At 45.7% G+C, this 23,094-nt stretch overlaps 2 protein-coding genes across 3 annotated transcripts; one reads left to right on the top strand and one right to left on the bottom strand.

Moving 5' to 3' along the window:
- Positions 1 to 507: 507 nt before the first annotated feature.
- On the bottom strand, positions 508 to 6,260 carry NT5M (5',3'-nucleotidase, mitochondrial; the record flags this gene model as incomplete). Its single annotated transcript, XM_082490687.1, has 5 exons — positions 508 to 1,243; positions 1,450 to 1,564; positions 1,993 to 2,053; positions 2,519 to 2,619; positions 5,997 to 6,260. 5 exons carry the CDS (start codon positions 6,258 to 6,260, stop codon positions 1,086 to 1,088), a joined length of 699 nt encoding a protein of 232 aa, XP_082346813.1. The 3' UTR covers positions 508 to 1,085.
- Positions 6,261 to 8,181: 1,921 nt separating this feature from the next.
- On the top strand, positions 8,182 to 22,182 carry COPS3 (COP9 signalosome subunit 3). 2 transcript variants are annotated; one of them, XM_082490358.1, is made up of 12 exons: positions 8,182 to 8,333; positions 10,969 to 11,098; positions 12,805 to 12,917; positions 13,029 to 13,078; positions 13,935 to 14,027; positions 14,751 to 14,930; positions 16,168 to 16,308; positions 17,458 to 17,631; positions 18,510 to 18,596; positions 18,934 to 19,047; positions 19,642 to 19,722; positions 19,993 to 22,182. In XM_082490358.1, the coding sequence occupies exons 1-12, from the start codon at positions 8,279 to 8,281 to the stop codon at positions 20,044 to 20,046; spliced, it is 1,272 nt and encodes a 423-aa protein (XP_082346484.1). In that variant the 5' UTR covers positions 8,182 to 8,278; the 3' UTR covers positions 20,047 to 22,182. The 2 variants fall into 2 exon arrangements, with proteins under 2 accessions (XP_082346484.1, XP_082346485.1); XM_082490359.1 differs by lacking the exon at positions 14,751 to 14,930.
- The last annotated feature ends 912 nt before the right edge of the window (positions 22,183 to 23,094 follow it).

Below are 23,094 nucleotides of genomic sequence, written 5' to 3' on the forward strand. Positions count from 1 at the left end.
CCCGGCAGATGCACACCCAGAGGTTTCCTGGCAGGCTGATGTCGGACACTACCAGGAGAAGGGAGATGGGGCGCTTTGATCATGCAGCCTGCATGTGCAGACGTCCCTGGCTTTGAAATCCAAGGAGATACTGTCCGATGAGCCACGAGCTCCTGCAGGAGCTGCCCGGCTCGCAGGAAGGGATGGTGCTGGCACTGCCGCTGCCTGCTCGCTGCCCCAGCGATGCCCCGGGCGAGCAGCCCACAAGCAAAGCGCAGGTGTGAGAAGAGCCCCTCTCTTCATCCCAAATCAGCTTTAAAGCCCCAGCTCTAAAGCTGTAGCAGCTCCTCAGGGACAACGGCGAGCAGGGATCCCTCCCGCCAGCTGGGGGACGGCTGCATCTCAGTTGTGACGGTGCCTCGGGGCTCCCTCCCCATGGCCAGGTCCATGGGAGGAGTGGTACTGCTCCTGTATCCCGCTGCAGGGACTCTTCCTGCAGGGAAGCATGTAGCCGTCCCGTCGTATCGGCTGCAAGGAACAGCACAGCTGGGCCGGTGCAGGGAGCCCGGGCAGCGTCGGCCGGCTCCCCCTGCCCTTCCAGCCACCCCTCTCCCTGCACCCAGGTGCCCGCCGGGGGGGAAATGTCCCCCGAGGCAGCCCCTTGGTATGAAGCCCTGTGAGGATGCAACGAACCACTCGAGCAATCCCCGACTGCAACACAGAGAGGGGGATGGAGAGCTGGCGTGTGCCATGCGGTCCACCGGACAAGGGCAGTGACACGCTGAGGGTGACCTCGTCTGTCAGAATCGCCGGGCTGGCCTTGTGGGGACGCAGATGCAGCACAGAGACCCCCAGAGCTGGTGGGAAATGCCCCCCAGTTGGGCTGCCAGGGCCACGGGGCCAATCCTGCTGCCGGTTCTTTGTGGCACAGCCGGGCTGGGGTCCACTCCCTGGGTCCAGGTGGCCATGGCATTTCAAGTCCTCTTCCTCTCCGCAGCAGGGACAGCATCTGTCTGTCTGTCCGTCTGTGGTTTCAGCCTTCAGCAGGACTCCGCAGGGACACAAGCGGGTGGCCACAGCCCTGGATGGCCACAGGAGGCCAGGGTTTAGGTGGCCTGGCCAGGCGGCAGGCGTTTGCTGTCCAGAATGGCCTTCCAGTCGTCGGTCCAGGACTGCAGCCTGCGACTGGGGGGCTTCAGCTGCAGGTGCTTGTTGTGGCAGGCCGTGAAGAGCACGTGCTCCCAGCTGGGGTTCAGCTCGGCCCCTGCAAAGCAAGGAGAGAGGTCGGCTCTCTGGACAACTCCTCCACAAGATGCAGAGTTTGACCTTACTCCAACACAAGGAGACTGTGGACACAGCCCCTAATGAGAGCCTAATCAGCTGGGCAGAGGGCAGCACATGTCACCCCCCGATGCCGTCTGCCCCTTGGGGCTGCCTCCGGTCACTCCTGCCACCCCGCACCTCCCTTACCTGTTATATCAGGTCTGTCGTCTATAAGCAGGTCAGCAGAAACCACCGTCTTATCTCGCGTCAAAACGATCTGCTCGAGAAACTCGGGGCCGAAGTGCTTCTCCACCCAGGCGTACTGGAAGGAGAGGGGCGAGCGGTGAGCGCGGGCATGGGAAATCTGATGGACAGGGCAGGGAGCGCTCGGCAGAGCGGCAACAGAGCCCGGCACGAGCCCTGGCCTCCATGCAGGGAGGACATCTCGCTTAATAAGTTCATCAGTGAGAAGGATTCAGATGCTGCTGGAGCACAAGCTTTATTTAAAGCCAAGCAGCTTTTGACATCACGATGAAATATTAAGACCAAGCGCCTCAGTGCATGCAAATGGCAGAGCTCGGCTGACAGCAGAGCTGCCACTCTGCGAAGATGCTTAGGAACAAAACTGGCAGAGCAGGGAAATATCGCTGCTGTTTTACATCCCGAGAGCCGGAGGCACAGGAGGGGTCAGCTGGCCCTCGCTGGGCAGCGCGGTCCTGGGGAGGGGAGCTGGGATTCGGACCTGCTCACCTTCTCATAAGGGCAGTAACGGTACTTCTTGATCGGGCTTGTGCAGATGAACACGTCGGTGCTGCCATGAGGACAGAAATGGGGACAGAACGTCAATCCATGGCCAAACACACCGATCAGACCCTGCTCCCCCTCGAGATGCACCTGGCTGCCTCTGTGAGACCCTGCTCGGCGCCTGAGCGGGCAGGTGCCCAAAGCACATCCCCCACCACACACAGATCAAACCGGGGTGATTTAAGACATTAATCCCCCATCTCACAGGATCCCACACCTGCAGCATAAGCGTGTTCTCCTTTTTGCTGCCCTTGCTGGGAGCAGAGAGCTGAAGGGAAAGGGCTGCACATGGCTGATTTTCTTGGCAACTGCTCCAGGAGTCAAAGCCCTCTCTTTCTTCCCATGCCTGGTGGGCTGGAAGGCATTTTTAACAGTGATGATGTATTCAGCGCTTCTGCCGAGAAGATGAGCCTGCAAAGCCACTGCTGCTCCCCCGTCCATTCCCCGATACCGTGGGCAGGTTCCTACTCACTCTGCCAAATTTGCCATTTGCTTCACAGCTTCCACAGCCCCGGGGAGCGGGTCCAACTCGATGAAGAAGTTCTTGGATTCCCAGATGCTAATGGCTTTCTCCTGTGAGGGGAAAGAGAGCAGTTACTACATAAGGCTTCTTGCTACTCTTATCCTTGCATGTGCATCTTCCCCACCCTTTGCTGGGACAGAGGATGGTGACAGTAAGAAAGGTGGGAGCCCCGGCTCCTGTCCCCTCCTGCCTTGCCTCTGGGGGTGTCTCTGTTCCCCACCTGCACCCGTCCCACACAGTTTAGATCAGAGATGCTCTGGACCAAGCTTGGGTTTGCCCGTGCAGCCCCCCACACAGAGGGAGCAGCACGTTCCTTCAAGGCAAAACACAAGAGATTATCCAGAACCAAACCAAACGCCGGGGCTGCATCCAGAGGGGCACTTCCATGTGGATCTGGCCGATGTGGCCTCATAGCCCTGCTGTAACGTGATGCTGTTCAGCCACAGATGCTGTCCGGCCTATTTATCTCAATCAGACCACTTAAAATAGCAGCCGGGTTGCTCTCATAGGAGGAAGTATATTATCGGATGAACTACATGTCAGGATGAATGCAGATGCTTTTCCTCAGGGATGCCCGAGCAACTTCTACCAGGCAAAGAGAGCATCTCCAGGGAAGGGTTTGAAACGCTTAAGATGCAGGTGAGCAGCCGGGGTGCGCTGGTACGGCACACAGGGAGAGCAGAGCAGAGGGAGACCGCAGGGAGCAAAACCTTGGGATGAGGGCAGAGTCCAGGGGCTGCCTGCGAGGGGTCCAGCACAGCTGTAAGGAACAGCATCCCCTGCGCTCCCTCGAACAGGTAACGGCTTGTCAGCCACCAAGCAAAGCAGTTATTTTGCACAGACACTGGGTCCCCGGGGGAGGAGAGCCTGGGAGCGCTGCGACGCGGCTGCGGGCAGAGGCAGCGGCCACGTCCTGGCGTTGCAACGCAGCTGAGCAGCTGCAGCTGCGGCTGGGAGAAGTTTTGAAGGGAGCCCTGGCCTGAAGGATTGATCTGGATTTTGAGCACCTCTGTTTCTGTATTTGAGGAAGGGAAATGGGGACAAAAGGAATTTTAAGCCCATCCTGGCTTCCTTGTATTGCACAGTATGGAGGAGCCGGCAGAGCATCAGGGTAGGGGAGAGCAGCTTCAGTGATGGTTGTGTGCTGGTTCTTACAGGTCATAGCAACAAAGAGGCTGGTTGGACACGCCAGCTGGACTTACAGCTCCCTCCTGCCTCATGAGTGGGAATCCACCATGTTTTGCCTTTACTACACCCACACTTGGGGAAGAAAGCAGCCAACCATGAACAACTGGAGCTTTGCTGGGAACTCCGTGCTCAGGGCAGCAACACCCCAGAACAAACACGGGGGTCACTTGGGGAGTCATGTCCTGCTTCATCCTGCTGGCTGCCTGCGCCGAGATGCTGGCTGCACACCTTGCCAGCTCTCAGGGAGATGCATGCATGAAACCATTACATATTTGCGCACTGACCATTTAACATGACGTGCCAGAATCAAACACTGTATTTCTGAAAAAATTCCCAAATAACCTGAGAAGACCAGACACCCAACTTAAAAGGAGAGACTGCCCCGGGCAAATGTTACACTCTTCCCTTTTGCCTGAGCAGCAGAAAGCATTGGTTGTTCAGAGATAGGAAGAAAAGCCTTCTTCATGCACGTTCAAGATGAAACACGCTGATTCGGTGCAAGGGAGCCAGCAGAAATGCCTCCTGGTGCCACGACAAGAACAGCTACCCTAACAGGTTGCCATGGGGCCAGGCAAATGTTCCAACTCCAGTTGCTCTGCTTTAAACCGGTGAGCAATGATGTTTTATTTTTAAGATACTGACTGTAGTTGCACAGGACACATCTGAGAAATGCGGCAAAGCACTTTCAAACTGCGCTGAAGTGTTTTCTTACAGCAAGGACTTCCGTAGCTATTCTGCTTCCACTTATGTCAAAAAGCATTTTGCAATCAAGCTCGATGGGGAAAGAACTAAGCTCATCTTGAAGAAAAGACCCACGTGGCTCCCTGAGCCAGAATAACTCCCTGCGGCACCGCAGCCAGCATGCTGCCCAGCAGATGGAAAAATCCCCCAGGCTGGGAATCCCACCACGTACCAGGCAGGACAGACCCCTGTTCTCTTTCTCCTTAGCTCTCCCCATGAGCTATCTCCCTGCCGGTCCAGGGCTCCCCATCCCTCCGGGTCTGTGTGCTCAGCCTATTGCTGAGGTGTTGTTCTCCCTTTCAGAGCTGGGACCTTCAGCTTGTTGGGACTCTTTGGCTCCTATTTTCTGGTCTCCCACAGTAGGTCAGTGGTGCTCTCTGACAAGGGGGGACTGGAACGGCCCATGTGTCCGTAGCCACAGAGCGGCTCCTACTCTCTTTATCCCAGCTCTGAAACCACGGGTGAAGTCAGGGCTGGTCTCAGGTCGGTCTGTGGAAGTTTTGCTACTTGTTCAGCCCAAGGTTGTGGTGATTTTATGGGATCACAGCAGACACAAGATGAACTCACTTCATTTGACACATCCAAAGTAGTTAAGATCAAGGAAAAAAAAAATGAGTTGTCATGCATTACCCCTGCCAAACTTTTAGTATCTGCCTTACTGCATAACTGATGTCCTCCGTTTCCCTTTCACCAATCCCAGCTAGAGAGGACACGTTATTCCTCCAGCTCATCAAGCTGTTCAGGACTTTGCCCGTGGGAGAGCCCGGGACCTTATGCATGTTCCCTTCCTTGTAGCCATCATACCAGTAAAAACCAGTTATTTGCTGTAACACCTTTGAACTAGTGCAACTGCAATCGGCAGACGAGACTACAGACATCCCATCTTTTGGAAATCCGTAGAGGCAGAAACCGACTTTCTGCAGCACTCAGCCCTTCGTTGAATGATAAGTACAACATAAAGAGAGCTTCTGCTTTTAGGCTTTAATTATTAAAATGAATACAATAATTTTCAGGCATGGGAGGGCTTGGGGTTGTTTTAATATTAAGTAAGCCCTCACATGAAGCATCAATTGCATGGTTTGCTCTCAACTTCTCTGCTGCGTCCCACCCCTCCCATTGCTGTTGACAAACTAAATAATTCATCTAGGAACAGTATCAATCCACACAGCCTGGCCAAATCACAGCTAGAAACCTCTAGCTATGCAATTCGGGGTATTTTAAAACAGATGTTCTGCAAGATCTCCTTTCCTTGCATCTCCCTCCACCCATGCATGCATGAAAAAAGCTGGATTTGGGGGAAAAAAGGCACCGCTGGAAGCCCTCCTACGTGCAGACCTGTATCTGTGTTTCAGTGGGAGCTCCGTCCAGCACCCACAGCCCTCCCCAGCACTGCACCCACGAGCTGGGGGGCCAGTGGGTCCCACGGGGCCGGAGCCCCAGCTGCACGGCGCAGAGCGAACGAGAGCCACGCGCAGAGCCAGGGGATGCATAGACTCACACTCAGCTCAGGTCCCAGGCGCCCGTATTGCTCCGACACCCAGAAGCCCCTCCGGTCCTCCAGGGCAATGTAGGGCTTGTCGGGGTACCTGGCCCTGAACTTCTTGAGGAAGCCTCCCTCGAAGTCGGCCAGCACCCCGTCCATGTCCACCAGCACCCGCAGAGCCCTGCGGGACCCCGCTGCGGGGCCGGTTGCCCTGCTCAGCCCTGCAAAGGGGCCGCAGCGCCGAGGCCGAAGGTGCAAGAAGCTGTTCAGCAAAATCATGGTGGAAGGTGGGGGTTCGGGTGGGGGGTTCGGGGCAGGGGATGGGGATGGGGGGGGATCTTCGGGCAGAGGAGGAGGAGGAGGATGGGGGGGGGCTTTATTTCAAGCACGCACCCTGCAAGCAGGCGGCCCCGGCAAGCGCGTCCCCTTGCAGCTGCAGGAGGAAGGAGCGGGGGGGATGCAAGGGGGATGCAACGGGGAGCAGAGGGGCTGCAGGGGGGGTGCAGCGGGGATGCAAAGGCCCTTCCTCGCCCCCAGCGCCTCCTCCCCCTCCCCGCCCCATCCCTCCCTTGCAGCGAGCGCGGAGCAGGAGGCGGCGGCGGCAACGGCGGCGGCGGCGGGGACTGCCGGGGCCGCCCGGGACACGGCGGTACGCTCGCCCCGACCCGGCAGTGCAAAGCCCAGTTCCTCTTCCCGGTGCCTGACCGAGCCCGGAGCGGCGGCACCGCCTTAAAGCGGCACAAACGCCGTGCGACGGCGCGGTTCCAGCGCGCCTCCCGCCCCGCGTTAAGCCTTCCCCAGCCCCGCTCCCTCCCCGGCACCGGAGCGGGGGCTCGGCGGGGCGGGTGGGGGCACCGAGCCCCTGCCTCAGTTTCCCTAACCCCCAGCCTCGGGGGAACCCCACGTTCCATCTCCCCTCACCTGCTGCGGACCCTCTCTCTCCCCTATGCCCATCCCTGCCTGGAGCGGGTGGTGGGTACCTTTTTGGGGGCACATGTGTGTGGTTTGGGGGCAGACGTGACGTGGCGATTATTTTTTTTTTGCAGCTAAGCCTTGACATAAAATAATACCCATTTCTGCCAGTTCTTGGGCTCTGTCTGGGGTCTCACTCAATGTGACACAGCTTTGTCCCCACGGGGAACCCTGAAAAGACGATACCCAGACCCAGAAGAAGCGCTGACATAGAAACACCACGCCATGGAGGTCTGTATATTCTGACACGGGACCAAAGATCACCGGTTAAAAAACACCGCGGCGGATTAAAGCTGCTAAAGAAGGGGGAGGCCTCCGAGCGTGATTAACAGGATTAGGTAAATGCTGAGCTGGGAAAGAAAAGATTTTGTTCAGTGGCAATAATACGACTTTCACGGTTCCAAAACATTTCATCTTTTGATTCCAGAGTGTTTTCCAGCAGCATATATTGTCCTTGTTTCACGGAAAGGGCAAATGAGCTGTGGAGATCAGGTGATTTGAGGAAGGTCACAGCGTGAATGACAAAAGGGGCAGAACTGGCAGCCGGGCCAGGAGGGTAAACATAAGAGTGAGGTTAGGAGGGAATATGTGTGAAGTTTCAAGCCCCTGTCCTGCTTTCACTCACACCGGAGGCATTTGCTTATTGCACAGAACGGGATTTCAACACAAGAAACGACTGTTTCCTGACGAGGCAGCGGCGAGGGAATGCACACACGTCTCCACCGCGGGCAGAAAAGGTTTTCTCCTTATTCCTGGTGTGTTGAGGGACTGAGGAATTCCCCCCCGCCCGCAGCAGCGCAGGGCCGCGTTACTTCACCACCTCGGCTCCTGGGCGGGTGGAAAATACAATTCCATTTATATCGGCCAAATTAACCTGAATAAAGAATTAAAATTCTGAGGGCCTGAACCTGCTGAAAGCCCCGTGTCGCGGTGTGAGGGGCGGCGGCCGCCGCCCCTCACACCGCGACACGGGGGGGCGGTATGTGTGTTTGTGAGAGTATGACGCCATCGTGGCGTCACTAAGCCCCCCCCCGCCCAGCCCTGCTGAGTCACGGCTTCTCGCGCTGACAGGGCCTCCCCTGTGCTTGATGCGGGGTAAGCACTTCCGGCCGGGCGAAGGGAAGGCGGCGGTTACCTTAGCGACGGGAGTTCTCGCGAGAGTTGGAGCAGCGGCGGAAGTGACGCACGGCCGGCGGGCGTCGCGCGCCCCCCCCTTCCCTCCCCCCAGCTAAGCGGCGGCTGATTGGCTGGCGGCGGCAGCGGCCGTAGCGGTGGCTCCTTCCCGCTTCCCCCCGCCGCTCCCGGCCGCGCCGCCAGCCGCCAAGATGGCGTCGGCCCTGGAGCAGTTCGTCAACAGCGTCCGGCAGCTCTCGGCCCAAGGTGACCGTGAGGGGGGGGAACCGCGTGCGGCGAGGGAGCCAGCGGGGCCTGAGGAGGGGGCGGCGGCCGCCGGTGGAGCCCGCCAGGCCCCGCGCGGCTGTGGAAGGCGGGCCGCGGCCTGCCCCCTCTCACGGCTCTCCTTCAGGCGTGGGTCCTGCCGCCCCGGCGGGGCTGGCGAGGCCCTTGCCGGGCTGTAATTCAGGGCTCCCTCGCCGCACGCAGAGGCGGTCTCGGAGGGATCCCGGTGGGGTTTAGCCGCCGCTGGTTTGACAGGGTACGAGGAGCCGGCAGTGCCCTTCACGGCGCTCCTCGCTTCCTCTCTCGGGGCAGCGGCACGGTGGTGGGTTTAGGTAGCTGGAGGTCCCGGGTGTGTGGAGTGAAGCCGGCACCGGCGGCGGTGCTAAAGTCTGAGCCTTGAAAATCAAGGGGGAGGAGCAGGCATCGGCAGGGACCTTAACTGGGATTCTGTAGCCCAGCCTGTCGCTTAACTGATGAGCGTGCAAGTTGCAGCATGTGTGTTTTAAAATACACTTCGGAAGTGTTAGCTCCTGAGGACAAAGTAGAGCATGGGCAGAAGAGTCCTGCCTTATCACGGAAGCATGTGGTAGGAGGCCTGAGACTGTCCATCAGAGTTGCCATAAGCAAGTGTTCAGAAAGTGTTTTAATAAGCATAGTTAGAATTCCTTAGTTTCATGGCCAAACTCCTAATTTTCCTGTGCGTGGGCACAGCGTTTCCTAGTTGTTGAGCTTTCTGTGTTGATGCGCCCTAAAACGTTTTCTGAGTGTTTCCCTGCATGGGGTGTTTGCACCCTGCGGCTGATCAGAAATTGATGCTTTCCTCTATAGTCCCAGGCTTTATCTCTGGTAGTTACTTTTGGGTGGAGCTCCAACTCTCTCTTACTTTGGTTTTACATATTAAATATAGAGTATTTTACTGGGGATGTCAGATACAAGAAACAAATTATACCCCCGAGGTGTGGGAACAAACCAGATAAAGATGATACTTTGTACACCTGTAATTTAACTGGAGAACTTATTACAAGGTTTTGTGGATGCAAAAAGTACAAGGAGAAACTTATGGAAGTTCTCTCATTTGGAATGGGCCAGGTAGATGTTTTCTGTGAGAAAGTAAATCTGGGCTGCTGGAGGTCATGAGAGCACACAGGAGAAGTACATGTGCTCGTGGTGGTGTTGGTTTCTGCTTATCAGCATTTGGCTGCATGGAAGGTAACATAAATGGACATTTAGTTGGGCCTGGTGTGGGTATTTCTACTTATGCTGTAAGTTGTTCAGTGTGTGTTTGTGGGTAGAGGGTTATTTTGAGGGGTTTTTGCTTTGTTTTTTAGGGGAACGCTAGATGATAGCTGTAGAATGGGGGGATTTCTCTACTAGGGAGGACACCAGAACTAAGGTTTTGCAATGCTTGAATACCGTTATCAAACCACAGAGCGCTTTATAAGCCCTATATCTTTTGATGCTTATCCCTGGAGTTTTAATTCCGAATGGGAATGGAGAGAGCAGTTTTGGGGATGGGTTTCTGGAGTTCCTGGGCTCTGGTCCCCCATTTGGAACTTTTGATCTCTCTGTTACTTGAAAGCTAATGTTTCATTGCTAGGGCTTCCCAGGTTTTCTTTTTCAATGGAAAAGGCCAGAGAATTGAGGATAGTGTAAATCTCTATGAATGGAGGCACTATTCCTCATCTTGTGAACATTTTTGTAAGGGTGAGAGAACCTCTGTTTTTTCTCTCTAATCTGCATGGATTGAACACTGAAACAATACTCTACTTCAGAAAGGCATAGTTTTAATTCAAGTAATTGGGAGGGAGGAAGAGTTTGAAAGCAGTTCATGGTAATGAAAGCGGTTCATGGTCTGCTTTCTTTGAAAGGTTTTTGGGGCTTACCGTATCTTGCTGTTTCAAAATAGTTGGCTTTCATGCTGTGTTTGTGGCTCACAACAAATAGAATAACATTGTTGTTTTAATTGTACAAAGTAAAATTAAGTACAGGGTTTTTCAAATCTTTTTGTTGTAGATACTTAGTTGTAATTTTAATGTCTAATTAAAAAAAAAAATGCTTATAAGCAGACCTTAAAAGTCAATAGGGCACTTGAGAAGCAGCAAAGAACAAGCTCTGGTTTTGGGATTTTTTAGGAAGTGGAGGAAACTATTTTTGGTTCTGTTTTGGTTTTCTTTTGTTGTGTTTTTTTTTTTTTTTTTCCCCTTATAACACCTAGAAGGCACAAGTGTAGATAAATTTATCCACGAGGCAAAATGTTGCATCACAGTACACTGGTCAAAGTTTTCTAGACTTGGCTTAAATGGAGCTTGGCATAGATACGAGACCCTGAAGCCCCCCTCTAATGAGGTGAGCTGATGCTGGTTTTCATGTTGTGTTTGTGTTCTGAGGGCCTCCTTTGCAATGCCAAAGGCCAGAAGCTTAGCTGTCACCTTATAAAAAAAAAAAAAAAAAAAAGATCAGTACCTCACTTATTGAAAACTAATGCCTATTGCATTAAAGAAAAGTAAATTCTCTTGGTGACACTACTTTTTCCTTAGGTTATGGGGGGGTATAATGAAATATGGGAATGTGTGAGTGTTCTCTAATTAGAGTTTGACAACGATGTTTTGTATTTCAGGGCAAATGACCCAGCTTTGTGAACTGATCAATAAAAGCGGAGAACTGCTAGCGAAAAATCTTTCCCATCTGGATACAGTGCTTGGTGCCCTGGATGTGCAGGAACACTCGTTAGGCGTTCTTGCTGTCTTGTAAGTATTGCTTTCTTTTAATTAAATATCTTTAGCATTAAAACTTCAGCAACATGCTGAATTGTCAACGAAATGTTTTTCTTTTGGACATAATTTTTTTCAATTTGCATGTCTTAGAATGGTGCTTAGTTTTCTTCAGTGATGCACATTTTATTAATAAAAATACCAAGGCAAATTTGTATTTCTAAAAGAAAAAATCCTCTGGAGTTTATAAATGCTGTTAGTGTCAAATGGTAATACTGGGAGTTTATTTTTCTTAAGGCTGTATCTATTTCTTTTGTTTATGTCTTTATAAGTATTTTTCCATATGTGTTCAGCAAAAAGGTATAAAACTAACTTTTAAGACTTGATTGGCAAGGCATTAGTGTGCTGAACTGTAAGCATGCAGCAACACTTTTTTTTTTTTTTTTTTTAGTGAAGCATGGGTTCTTATCATAGTTCTTGGGTATTTGTTTGTAGACAGCATTGAGGCTCTTGCTGCTGTCTGTAGTTTAAGATAAGACCTGAAGTGCCTTGGTGATGCTGAGGTAAGGAAAGGATATTTGGCCCTGAAGCTCAAACTACTGTTTCTAGCTGTACCTGACCACAAGTGAAGCATCTACAGGTTCCGCTATTATTTTAAAGGTCTCTTTTAAATGAAAGATCAGAATTCTGGTACTTCTTCTAGTACCCTTTTGAAACAAAATGACTGTAATACACAGAGGTAATGCACTTAGTATTCACTCTCATCTCATAAAAATGAATTATGGAATTTACAAAAGGCAGGGAATCAGTACTGCATTAGCAGAAGAATTGTATCATGGGGTACATGAAAATAGTCATTAAAATGGGTGGAGGAAGGAAGATAACTGTTTATAAGAAACAATGTGTAAAATGTATTATTTGAAGAGATGGTATCAGTGTAATGTATAGGAAAGTTCTCCCAGCTGAAACCGTGGCATGGCAAACTCCTGTGCTGGTAGAATAAGACTCCCTGAGGAGGCGGGGAAGGGGGTGGCAGCACGTAACCTGGATGGTCAGAAGCCTTGTGGGGAAGGACAGTTCATGATCTAGGCAGGTTTGTACTGCATATTACAGTGTATAGTAGCTGCAGTATGGGCAGGGTTGGGTACCTTTCAACAGCATTAAACAGTTTTTCTGGTGTTTGTAGGATGCATAGCTGGAGTTCTCATTGCCCTCAGATGCGCATAATCATAGCTTGTTTTGCCAAAGTGATGTGCAAGGCTGCAGCCTACAGGGTGCTAAGGAACCACCAGAGATGGAGAGAAACTGGAAGTGAAGATAAAGAGCTCCAAACGAGATACACATCTAATAATTTAATAGTTGAGAAATCTTGAGCACATTCAAGCAGGAGATGGCTGCAGGATAGGCGAAGGTGTTCAGAGAAGTTGTGTGGCCAAGTATTATAATTTATCATCGTTAGCCAGTGATTTTAACTGCTATATCAGATAAAATGATCTTTGTTTGCCATAGTTTGTTGTAAACTGTAGTTTCCATGAGATTGAGAATGAGAGTGTGCACGGAAAGCGTGTTTTCCAACGTTGTGCAGCTCCTGGGGAAATCGTATGCCATCTTTCATAAATAGTTTGGATTTGTTTGTAGGCATCTACATGCATCTGCAGAGACTTAGTGATGAAGATGAAGCTTTTTTATTAATCTCCAAACATTAAGAGTTAAACCTTTTTTTGTTGTTGTTTTTACTTTAGGTTTGTGAAGTTTTCTATGCCCAGCATCCCTGACTTCGAAACGTTATTCTCACAGGTGCAGCTTTTTATCAGCACTTGTAATGGGGAACACATTAGATATGCAACAGACACTTGTAAGTTAAGCTTACTTTCAGACTTTAAATATTTTCGGATAGTTTGGTTTTACTGATTTTTTTTTTTCACTGTGTTTGTTTTTTTGTTTGCTTGTGTTTTACTGCATTTAGTTGCTGGCCTGTGCCACCAGTTAACAAATGCCCTTGTGGAGAGAAAACAGGTGAGCAAGTATCATCTAGTACAAATAAGCTACCTGCAATATCCAAGCTCTTAAAGGGGATGTTACCAGTCTCTTACTCACTTCATAAAGATTTGCCACTAACTTCAGGTTAAGTATTTTTGTACAGCTCCTTACTTACTAAGTTTACAGAGAGGTAATGAACCTAAACCAAGATTTTAAGACTTTAAGCAAAATGTAAGAAAGATAAATTTGAGGAGGGAGAGTCACCTAAAAATGTGCTTTCGCACACAAACTAGGAAATCTGTAGTACCAGCAGTGTTCTTCAGACAATGAGAAGGAGAGCTGCAAAAATTACTAGGTGTCAGTGATCCTAGTTCTGGTGTTATTCTCACCAGTGTTATGTAATGTTCTTCATGAAATGCCTTAAAATGTGAAGGAAACTTGATTAAGAAATATTTGACCAACGTTTTTGTTGCTAAAATACTGACTTTTTCAGGCCATTTTAGTGAAATCTAGCCTGAAATAGAACTAGAGATCAAGTCTGGTGTAAGTAGAGTAAAGCAAGAGCCTTGCCTTTGTTGTTTGGTGGGAGTTTAGATGGCATCATGGAGTCAAGAAAGGTTTTCTTATTGATACAAACTCCTGTTTTCCTGATGAGGTTGGCTTTGTGGAGCAGAATTTATTACCTTATTTAGTTTATCAGGAGAAGTTGTATAGCCAAGGTTAATTTTATTTTCTGAGAGACTGCAGTATCCTACAAAAAGGGAACCTCAAGTTAACTATTACTTAATGGAACCTGTCAATTAGTGTTATTTTTCATTTGTAAGTGTCAACATAAGATCCAATGTGCTGCCATCTATGAGAAATTATCTGAAAGAGATGTAATTTCTGACAGCCCCTGCGAGGAATTAGCATTCTCAGACAAGCCATAGACAAGATGCAGATGAACACAAACCAGCTGACCTCAATACACGCAGATCTGTGCCAGGTAAGGGGAGCATAAGGGCTTTTCATGAGTGTAAAAGCTTATAAAATACCTATAACCCTTTGAGGAAATGCATGACCACATATTGCAATGTAAAAATTACTTTTACCTGTTTTTTTTTTTTTTCCAGTAGTATATAATAGGATATACTGTAATAAAATCCCCTTCTATTAATTTTAAATGTTCTCTGTGTGTCCTCAGATCTTTGTTTTTGTTGATGACTTCCGAAAGTCCTTTGACATCCCTTCTCTCTGGGCTGAAAGTCACACACGGCTTCTCTTAGGCAGTATAAGTTTAATATCCAGATACTGTTTGCTCAAGTTTGACAAAAGGCATGTTTGTCTCGGTGTCTTTGGCCTGGATTTGCACGTCTGTCTCATTCTTGGCTCCTGGGATTTAGGGCTGGACAGGAATGTTTAGTGCAATATTTAGCCCTGCCAGCACAGTAGTCTGGAAGGCCTGGAGTTTCAAGCAGCTTTGTCAGAGTCTAATTTCCTTAGGAGTCAGATAATTTATAACAGTTCAAAATCAGTGATAAGGGGTTCCAAATATCATGATACAATGAATAATCTGTGTTACAGCACTACTGATGTGCACTGTTTTTTTTTACTCTTATAGGAGTGAGATTTATTAGGTAGTACTAGATGAATTTAGTTTCAAGTTCTTCCTCATGGAAATTTGAATCAAGATGGCTAATTTATAAAAACTTGATTTATTTTCTTGTAGCTCTGTTTGTTAGCAAAATGCTTTAAACCTGCCCTCCCGTATCTAGATGTGGACATGATGGATATTTGTAAAGAGAATGGGGCATATGATGCGAAGCACTTTTTATGTTACTACTACTATGGTGGGATGATATACACTGGGCTAAAGAACTTTGAAAGAGCACTCTACTTTTATGAACAGGTAACTTTAAATAAAATGGTAATTCTAAAGTGTGATCAATTGAAAGGCAAAAGTAGTATGTGTCATAGTGGTGAGAGAACATGCCATCTTTGAATTGCCCCCAAGGATAGCAGTAAAAGCAGTGAACCTAACACAAAGTACAAGCAGTCTCCAATTATTTTCATTTAACCTTAGGGGTATAATTCTACTAATAGATGTATACTGCTGTTCGTCATTCACATACGTTTTGCTTTAGCATGTGTGTTCATCATAGTAATACATAAAGCCTGATTTGGCTTAGTGTTCACTATTAACTGTTTATGAACGGTTCAGCCTGAATGGTACCCTTTAGTGTATTAAGTGAAGTAACAAGCAAACTGTCTTTAGAGGTGTTTTCCTTTAAGAAGGTCTCTTACAGCCAAGTAACTATTGCACCACAAAACTATGCAACTCAAAGGTTAATGTTAAATTTATCTCACTATAAATATTTTTTCAAATGTCTGCTTATTACTGCTTGCATAGAAACACCTCACGGGCTGACATTCAGAATTGTATATTTGTAAAGAAAAAATAGTTTAGTGGTTTTGCTAAGACCTTTGCTAATTTTATGATGGGAGTTACACTTCTTCAAGGCTATTACCATATTTGCTGCTTTTACTTTCTCTGTGAAAGAAGAGAAGATCGCAAAACTTGGAAAATTTCATGTGTGCATGGGGGCAAATGCTGTCAAATGTGCAAAATAAATTGGTGCAGCATTTTTCTTTTCTGTAAACAAAGGTGAGCTCTTGCGTAGCTAGCAGTATCATAGTAAACTACAGTTCCTTTTCCGTATTCTGCAGACCTCTTTCAGCGTACTTAAATATGAAATCTGATGATGTAATAGCTTTATAAAACCTCTTTAAGGATTTGTGTAAATCCAGGTTCTACAGGAACTGTATAATCATTCCTGGTAAACTTTGCAGTACAACTTCAGATACATACCAAGGAAAGTAGTTGTGATTTGATCTTAAGAGGGTTGTTTTAAGTTAGGCATCACTGTAACATCATATGTTTTGAGTAGCTTGTACAGAATTTACTTTTTTGGATAATTAATTTTGACAGAAGTTAGTTAAGCTTTAATGCTCAAAGGTGAATTTCGTCTGTCATTGTATCCTTTCTGCATGCAGCTTTAAACTGAGATTTTTGTTAAAGCAGTAGCTACCACGATCTACCAGTAAGTATACTAAATCTCGATTGCATTTCTTTCTTTCCTGCTTAGGCAATAACTACTCCAGCCATGGCAGTGAGTCATATTATGTTGGAATCATATAAAAAGTATATTCTAGTTTCTTTGATACTACTTGGCAAAGTTCAGCAGCTACCAAAATACACTTCCCAGATAGTGGGTAGATTCATTAAGGTAAGTCTTGCGATTACAGCTAAATAACAGAACAACAAATCTCAAGTTGTAAATGATTTTTTTTCTTCCCTCATTTGATGGTACTGTTTAACATTGCAGATCATGGGAAATAATGCACAGTGTGCTGGAGTACAACCTCTCGCTGACTTTCTAGTGTACAATAGCTAAAGATTGTCTGGCAACTTCAATGTGTTACAAACAAACTGTATTGTTCATATTGGTGATACAGGATTTTATACTTAAATTTGAAAAAACTTTAGGGTTGAGTAGTACTTACCAATATTGTCTTCACTGATACTACACATCTCTTGATTTTACGTTAGAACTCAAACAAGACTCAGATTTCACTTGGCTTTTAATATGCAGCGTCTTTGTAAAAACATCCAACCCGTAGCTTCACCTAATTGAAGTACAAAATGCTAAATGCTTATTCCAAAACTCCAGCTTTATAAAGAATAAAAGCTTCTGAAAAAAGCTGCAAGTTTGGAGTCTGTAAGCATTCTGATGAGGAGGTGTAGGGTAGAAAACAAAACTGCTAGCAAGAAATTTCTGATCCTAGGTAAATAACACACCTTAAAAGTTAGTTAGTTCGTATTAAACACTGAATTTGCTGATTTGTGACCAAAATTTTAGAGTTCCAAAATTATTCTTCTAATGTCAGATACTAATAAGCAAGCTCGAACAATGCCATTTTAAAATAATTTCGTTGAACTAGTCTTCACTCTCTGATTCTGTATTGTCTATGCTGTGATTCATTGTGGTCTAGAATGAGTGTTTTAGAGGGTAGAACAAATATAATGGATGGGCAGTGATTAGTCAATTTGCTGCTTACCTGGAATTCAGTTTACTTCATATGCTGGTCAGCTAATGGACTTTTTTTGGCTCTTCCATAACTAGAACTGTCATCCAGAGGTCCTTGAATGATGTTTACTAAATCTTACATTGCAGTAATAGAGGTTGAGTGTATGAGGATCTATCATTGCTGTAAAGCCATGTATGGACGTCACATAATTTTTATGAGAGATGCTTGAGCTATTTAAATTTCCTTTTATGCCTGCATGGCTTCTAATGTTGAAGTAGTGAATAGATTTTGTGAGGCTGGTTGAAAACCGTGTTTTTTATGAAGGGTTCTCATTTTTCTAATTGCAGCCCCTTAGCAACGCTTACCATGAATTAGCGCAAGTTTATTCAACCAATAAACCCTCGGAGCTTCGAAATCTGGTGAACAAACACAGTGAAACATTCACAAGGGATAACAATATGGGGCTGGTTAAGCAATGCTTGTCATCTCTCTACAAAAAGAATATTCAGAGGCTAACCAAGGTAAGAGGTAGGGGTTTTGTTTTGTGGAGAAATTGTGATTAGTTTTTCTCAAAGAGTGTATCTCTGAAATATATTTGATTCAGAGCAAAATGGTAATGTAGTAATGTCACGGTGAAATTATGACAACTGAGATTTGTGTCTCTGAAACAAATGAGACTAAAATGCTCTATATAGAAAACCAGTTCTCTTGACTTCTTATGCATTATTTAAAAGGTGGTTCAATATGTCTGTCTATCAGAGGGGTTTGCCCATGAGACTTTCATACATAATCAAAAAAGTTATGAGCTCTGCTACGAAATAACGTTCATCTTTATTCAAAAAATAGGAAACCTGAACTTTACAGGCCACTTCATTAGAGAGGAGTAAGTGAGCAGGACAGATTTTGGAAGTGTCTGAAGTTAAAGGAAAAACAGCAGCAGTGGAGTGATGTGCTCCTTTAGCTGAGAGATCAGACTAATCCTTAAAGATGATCGGGGGAAAGGTCTATTTTTTGCAAGCTCAGATATGTTTGTTGTGGTAGAACTAAGCTGATAAGTGATGTGAAATATGCATCTGTTGGAGGAAATTCAAGGGATGAACAGTCACCTTATTCACGTAGGGAAGAGGTAGGGCAACGTCAGGACTGTGTCTGGGGTAAAAAGGAATTGCAGAAATGGAGTACCGGCTCCATTAGTTCTGCAGATGTGCACAGTGCACCAAATCGGTATCTTTGGAGGAAGAACTGACTCTACTCTCATGGTGCTTTTATAAGCAATAACTTCCCATCAGGCTTCTTTCTTCCCATCAGACTTCAAAATAGGATTGTGTAGGCTGTGAAGGATTGATAGGGGAAGTTTTTAGCATCTAGTTTTAACCTCTTAATACTTTCTAAATTTCAGACATTTTTAACGTTGTCATTACAAGACATGGCAAGTCGAGTGCAGTTGTCGGGGCCCCAAGAAGCAGAAAAATACGTCCTCCACATGGTAAGACTTGTGACTTGGCTATACTAGCCTAAATTAAAAACTGGTCCAATTTAAGACTCTCTAAGTGTTTGGATTGGCAGTGCAAGTTCTGAATGGCTGAAGAATGGTTCTTTTTCAGGGTGAAGGAAGTACTGTCAGTCTGCTGTGGTGTTTAGACTGTTCTCAAAAATATCTTAAAATATATTCTCTGCCTAAGATAAGGCATGCACAATTTGTCTTTGGGAAGCTGTTAGGAAATAAAAAGCAAACAAGATGATTCCACAAGGAGTTCATGTGTTGCAGTTACCTGAAATTCTGTTCCTAGTGATACCTTATGTTAAATCCTCTCTCATTTCAGATAGAAGATGGTGAAATCTTTGCAAGTATTAATCAGAAAGATGGTATGGTCTGTTTCCATGATAATCCTGAAAAATATAACAATCCAGCTATGCTTCATAACATCGATCAGGAGGTAAATGTTTAAGATATTAACTGCTTTTGGAAGTCCTAGTGAAGAACCTTAGTCTGTAATCGGAACGTTGCTGGGAGAAGCCAGTGTAGGTAACTTGCATATAGAGATTGAGGACTGTAAGTCATTGTTGGACTATTTCACAGTACCAATATTTAAAGGTTTTAGATTGATAGTTTATTACTGTCAATGCATTCCCTGTTGTATCTTCCGTACAGCTTGAGATGTTTCAGTAGGCTGACTGCTTAATGTTGGTGATGGGAAGTTCCTTGAATTGAAAGGATTAGAAAGATTGGTTTTGGAGTCTTAGCCTTCAAGGATCACTTTCACCAGCTGTCGATAACCTGCCTGTAGGTTGAGGTGGTTGACCCACATGGTACTGTATCAGTGGCCTTAAAAAGGATTGTTAGGAAGACACAGATCAAAATAAGGGAATAAAAGAGGGGTCTGACACTTTTGTTTGGGAGATGAGGGATGAGAATATTTTCACATAGAGCTTTTGTGGTGGCAGAAGTTACTGGTTCTGCGTAGCATAGCCATGAAATACCTTGAAGATCATATACAAGCTGGACAAAGTAATCAACTTATATTTTTAAGATGCTGAAATGTATAGAGCTTGATGAACGACTGAAAGCCATGGATCAAGAGATCACTGTGAACCCTCAGTTTGTGCAGAAGGTAATTGATTTAGTGTCTTATAAGAGTGTGTAAGACATTCAGCGCAGTGAGGATGTGTTGCACTGAATGGCAGTACTTACAGTGCTAATAACTACATATTAACAATAATAATAATAATATGTGCATAAACATCATGCTTTAAACCAAAAAGGAAGTGCATGTTGTTTCATGTGCACTTTATTTTCCTACATGTAAACTTCAAAGAACTGCGAGTCTCAAAGGTAAACCTTCAGACCTGTTTTTGAAAACAAGTTACTCTCTCCCTTCCAGAGTATGGGCTCTCAAGAAGATGACTCAGGGACCAAACCATCCAGTTATTCCTGAAATTCATGTTGCTCACCACTCCGCTTTCAAGTAAAAGCTTATGAAAGAGTCACGCCTGGAATAGGGCATTGAGGAGTTCCACGAAGAGAGCAGAGAGAACTGAGCTTTGCTTTTCACCTGGACATTAAGAAAATAAAAGAACACCCTCTCAGTACTGTATAATATCAGAAATACTCTCTGCAAAGAAAAAGGAAATCTCAAAAGAAACTTAAAAGTCTGTTGTGGATTTATTTATCTTCAGATTAACATCGTTAATGCATTAAATAATCTACCTTTTGTTTTAAAGGGTTTGAATGTTGCTGTGTTTCTGTAGCAGTCCTTTTTTCTCTTCTGAAAAAAATTGTTATTCAGGGAAGAATACAAACTAGTGTTGGTTCAGTTACAAGATAATTCCTGGTTCATTAATCTGTATTTAAAGTTGGCTCAAAGTGCAGATTTATCATATGTATGGTGGGGGTAGAGGGGTGGAGTTTAAGGAAATTCTCTACATTATAATTTGCATATGCCCAGTGTAGCTGGCCGCTGTCTATTAAATGAAATAAGAACTGTGTTCTTTCCAAAAGGATGAGCATATTAACGAGTCCTTGTAAGGTAGTCTTGCTGAAAAGCAGATATCACTATAGGGAATCCATATGTGACAGCTATTTATGATTTTAAGTTTCTGGTACAAAATATCTCCTAATAACATTTGCTCTTAGATCAAACTTATTAGACCTAAACAAAAGGATATTTGAAAGATCTTGGTATTCTGGATATTAAGTCGTTCACACTGAAAGAAATAGTTCCTATACAATTGGCATGAAGGTATTCAACAGGCTAATGCTTTTCTGTGGTGGAAATAAGTGAGGGCCATGGTATAGATCTTTGTTTCCAGAGAAAATAATTTTACATGGAACATAGAATTCTATACAGGTCTCAAAATGCATTTTAGGATTTTATTTGGAGATAACATGCTGGAATACTATCTGGTTTTTAATTCACTATTTTAAACATAAAAACTTTGTTGTTCGATTCTTTAAGTGCTTCACTCCTTAAATCAATAGGGTCTTTAATGTTCTGTAGCTCTCATGTATCTGAAGATTCCCACTGTTAAAACACCTTTGAAACACTTCATGTCAGAGCAACTCCTACTATCGAGCATAAATAAACCTGTCGCCGAGTCCGAATGCGAGAAACTCAGCATCCAGTGCTTCCTACTTAAACGCCTGACGGGGAGCTGCTTGCTGCTGCTAACCTGCCAGCTTTTGTTCAGGAGCCTAAGTGGGAGCTAAGCCTTTCTGGCTCTTGCCGTGTGAAGCTTGTATGTATCGAGGTTACCCATAGTTGAAAATACTCCGTTTGTGCTTCCAGTGCCGATACAGAACTGTTGGGGTTTTCATTTAAAACTGGCATCTTAATTCTAGCAGAGCCTCTTGTGGCAGCGGTATGCTTTCTAGTAGAAGAGAAATGTCCCCAGATTGTTCTCTAGGTGGTGAATGACGTTTCTAAAAGTATAAAAGTAGCAGTTTAGCATTGAACACAGCATAGGTCTATAGTGTTAGTAGCTCACCATTTGAGTCCTTGTGCTTCCTACCATAGAGACTTCCATATTTGAAGGCAACTTTTACACCTGATCTTAAAGTAAAATCTTAGGCTTTTTTCATAACTTGCCTTACCAGTCTTGCAATTAAAGATATTTATGATTTTTAAAGTTTTTTTTTTTTCCAAGTTAATCCTGCAGTGATTTCAATGCCAAACATGCTTATGCATTTTTATTCTCTGATACTGTGGAAGCGTTAAATTAGTATATTAGTAATGTGGTGGGGTCAAGCACAAAGCTGGGTGGTCGAAATGTTTGCAGCCCTGTGTGGTAGTCATAGAAAGGACGGCAAATGACTAACCCCAGACTGCCACCTATCCAAAAATGGTGATGGCTTGCCTCTCCTTGCCAAGGGCTCATTTGCGGGGAGGGGAGAATGTATGCAGGATGCTTTCATGAAGTTGGAGAAGAACCAGAGATGTCCACTTCGCAGCGGCTGAGCTTTTATACCACTAGTTCCTCTTAGTGAGCGTGGCCTTCCCTGCTGAGAGCTGCAGGATGGCTTTCTATGTGGAATTGGAAGCAAACTAATATATGCAGCTGGCAAATAGCAGCCACGTTATCTCTTCTTTTTTTGCCTAAAGTAGATTAAATGAATCCATGCTCACATCAAAATAATGGTAGAAATAGCTATGTAATAGTTTCAAATGATATATTATGCTTTTTCTTAATCTGATTTTGAAGAGGGCAAATGCTTTTAAGGTTAGGGAACTGCTAAGGTTCCTTTTCTGACGTGGATAGTTGTGCTGTTAAACTCCAATTGCTGTTGAAAATTCAAAGTCAGATCCCACCTGTAGAATCAGTAGAGATAAAGCATTCACCAAAAGTGCTTCAGGGGAGGGCTTTTAAGTGGTAGTTTGATAAACACATACGGTCTGGCGTCTGCATGTCTTGAGATACTGTTGAAATTAAGTCAGATTTTTAATGAAGTAACTCCTTCAAGTCTTGGAACTAATTGCATGGGCTGTGGTCAGCTGAGACGCTTTGAGAACACTTGAGCTTTCTGGTTTTAATTTGTAATTTATTGCAGGGAAGGACTTTTGATCAAGTTTAAGAACACTGTGTGCTATGCTTCTCTGAACTTAGTCTCAGAGGTCCTGTGGCTAGTTTTTCCCATCAAGCATGGCCACAAGATGTGTTCACGAAGTACTGAGTGCATGCTTTGATATCTAACTCATATTTTCATGCATCTGAATTAGCCAAGATATAAAATAATGTTCTGAAGGTAGCACTAGACTTGCAACTACACTTCTTAGCCACAGGAGGGGTCTCTAGTTCAGTTATGTTTAGCAGGAAATTAAATGTTTCGAAGAAGAATTGGTTAGAAGCCGTTTGTGTACAACCACCCCTCCTGGTTTTGTGCCACCGAGGAGCCCTAGTTAGCCATCTCTGCAGACACTACTGTTGCGCCACATGCTTTCGCGTAACTCCAGCTGCCTCCTATACAACTTCCCTGTTCTACAGTACAA

This window comes from Vanellus vanellus (assembly GCF_965231255.1).
Source record: "Vanellus vanellus genome assembly, chromosome: 14".
Classification (NCBI taxonomy): domain Eukaryota; kingdom Metazoa; phylum Chordata; class Aves; order Charadriiformes; family Charadriidae; genus Vanellus; species Vanellus vanellus.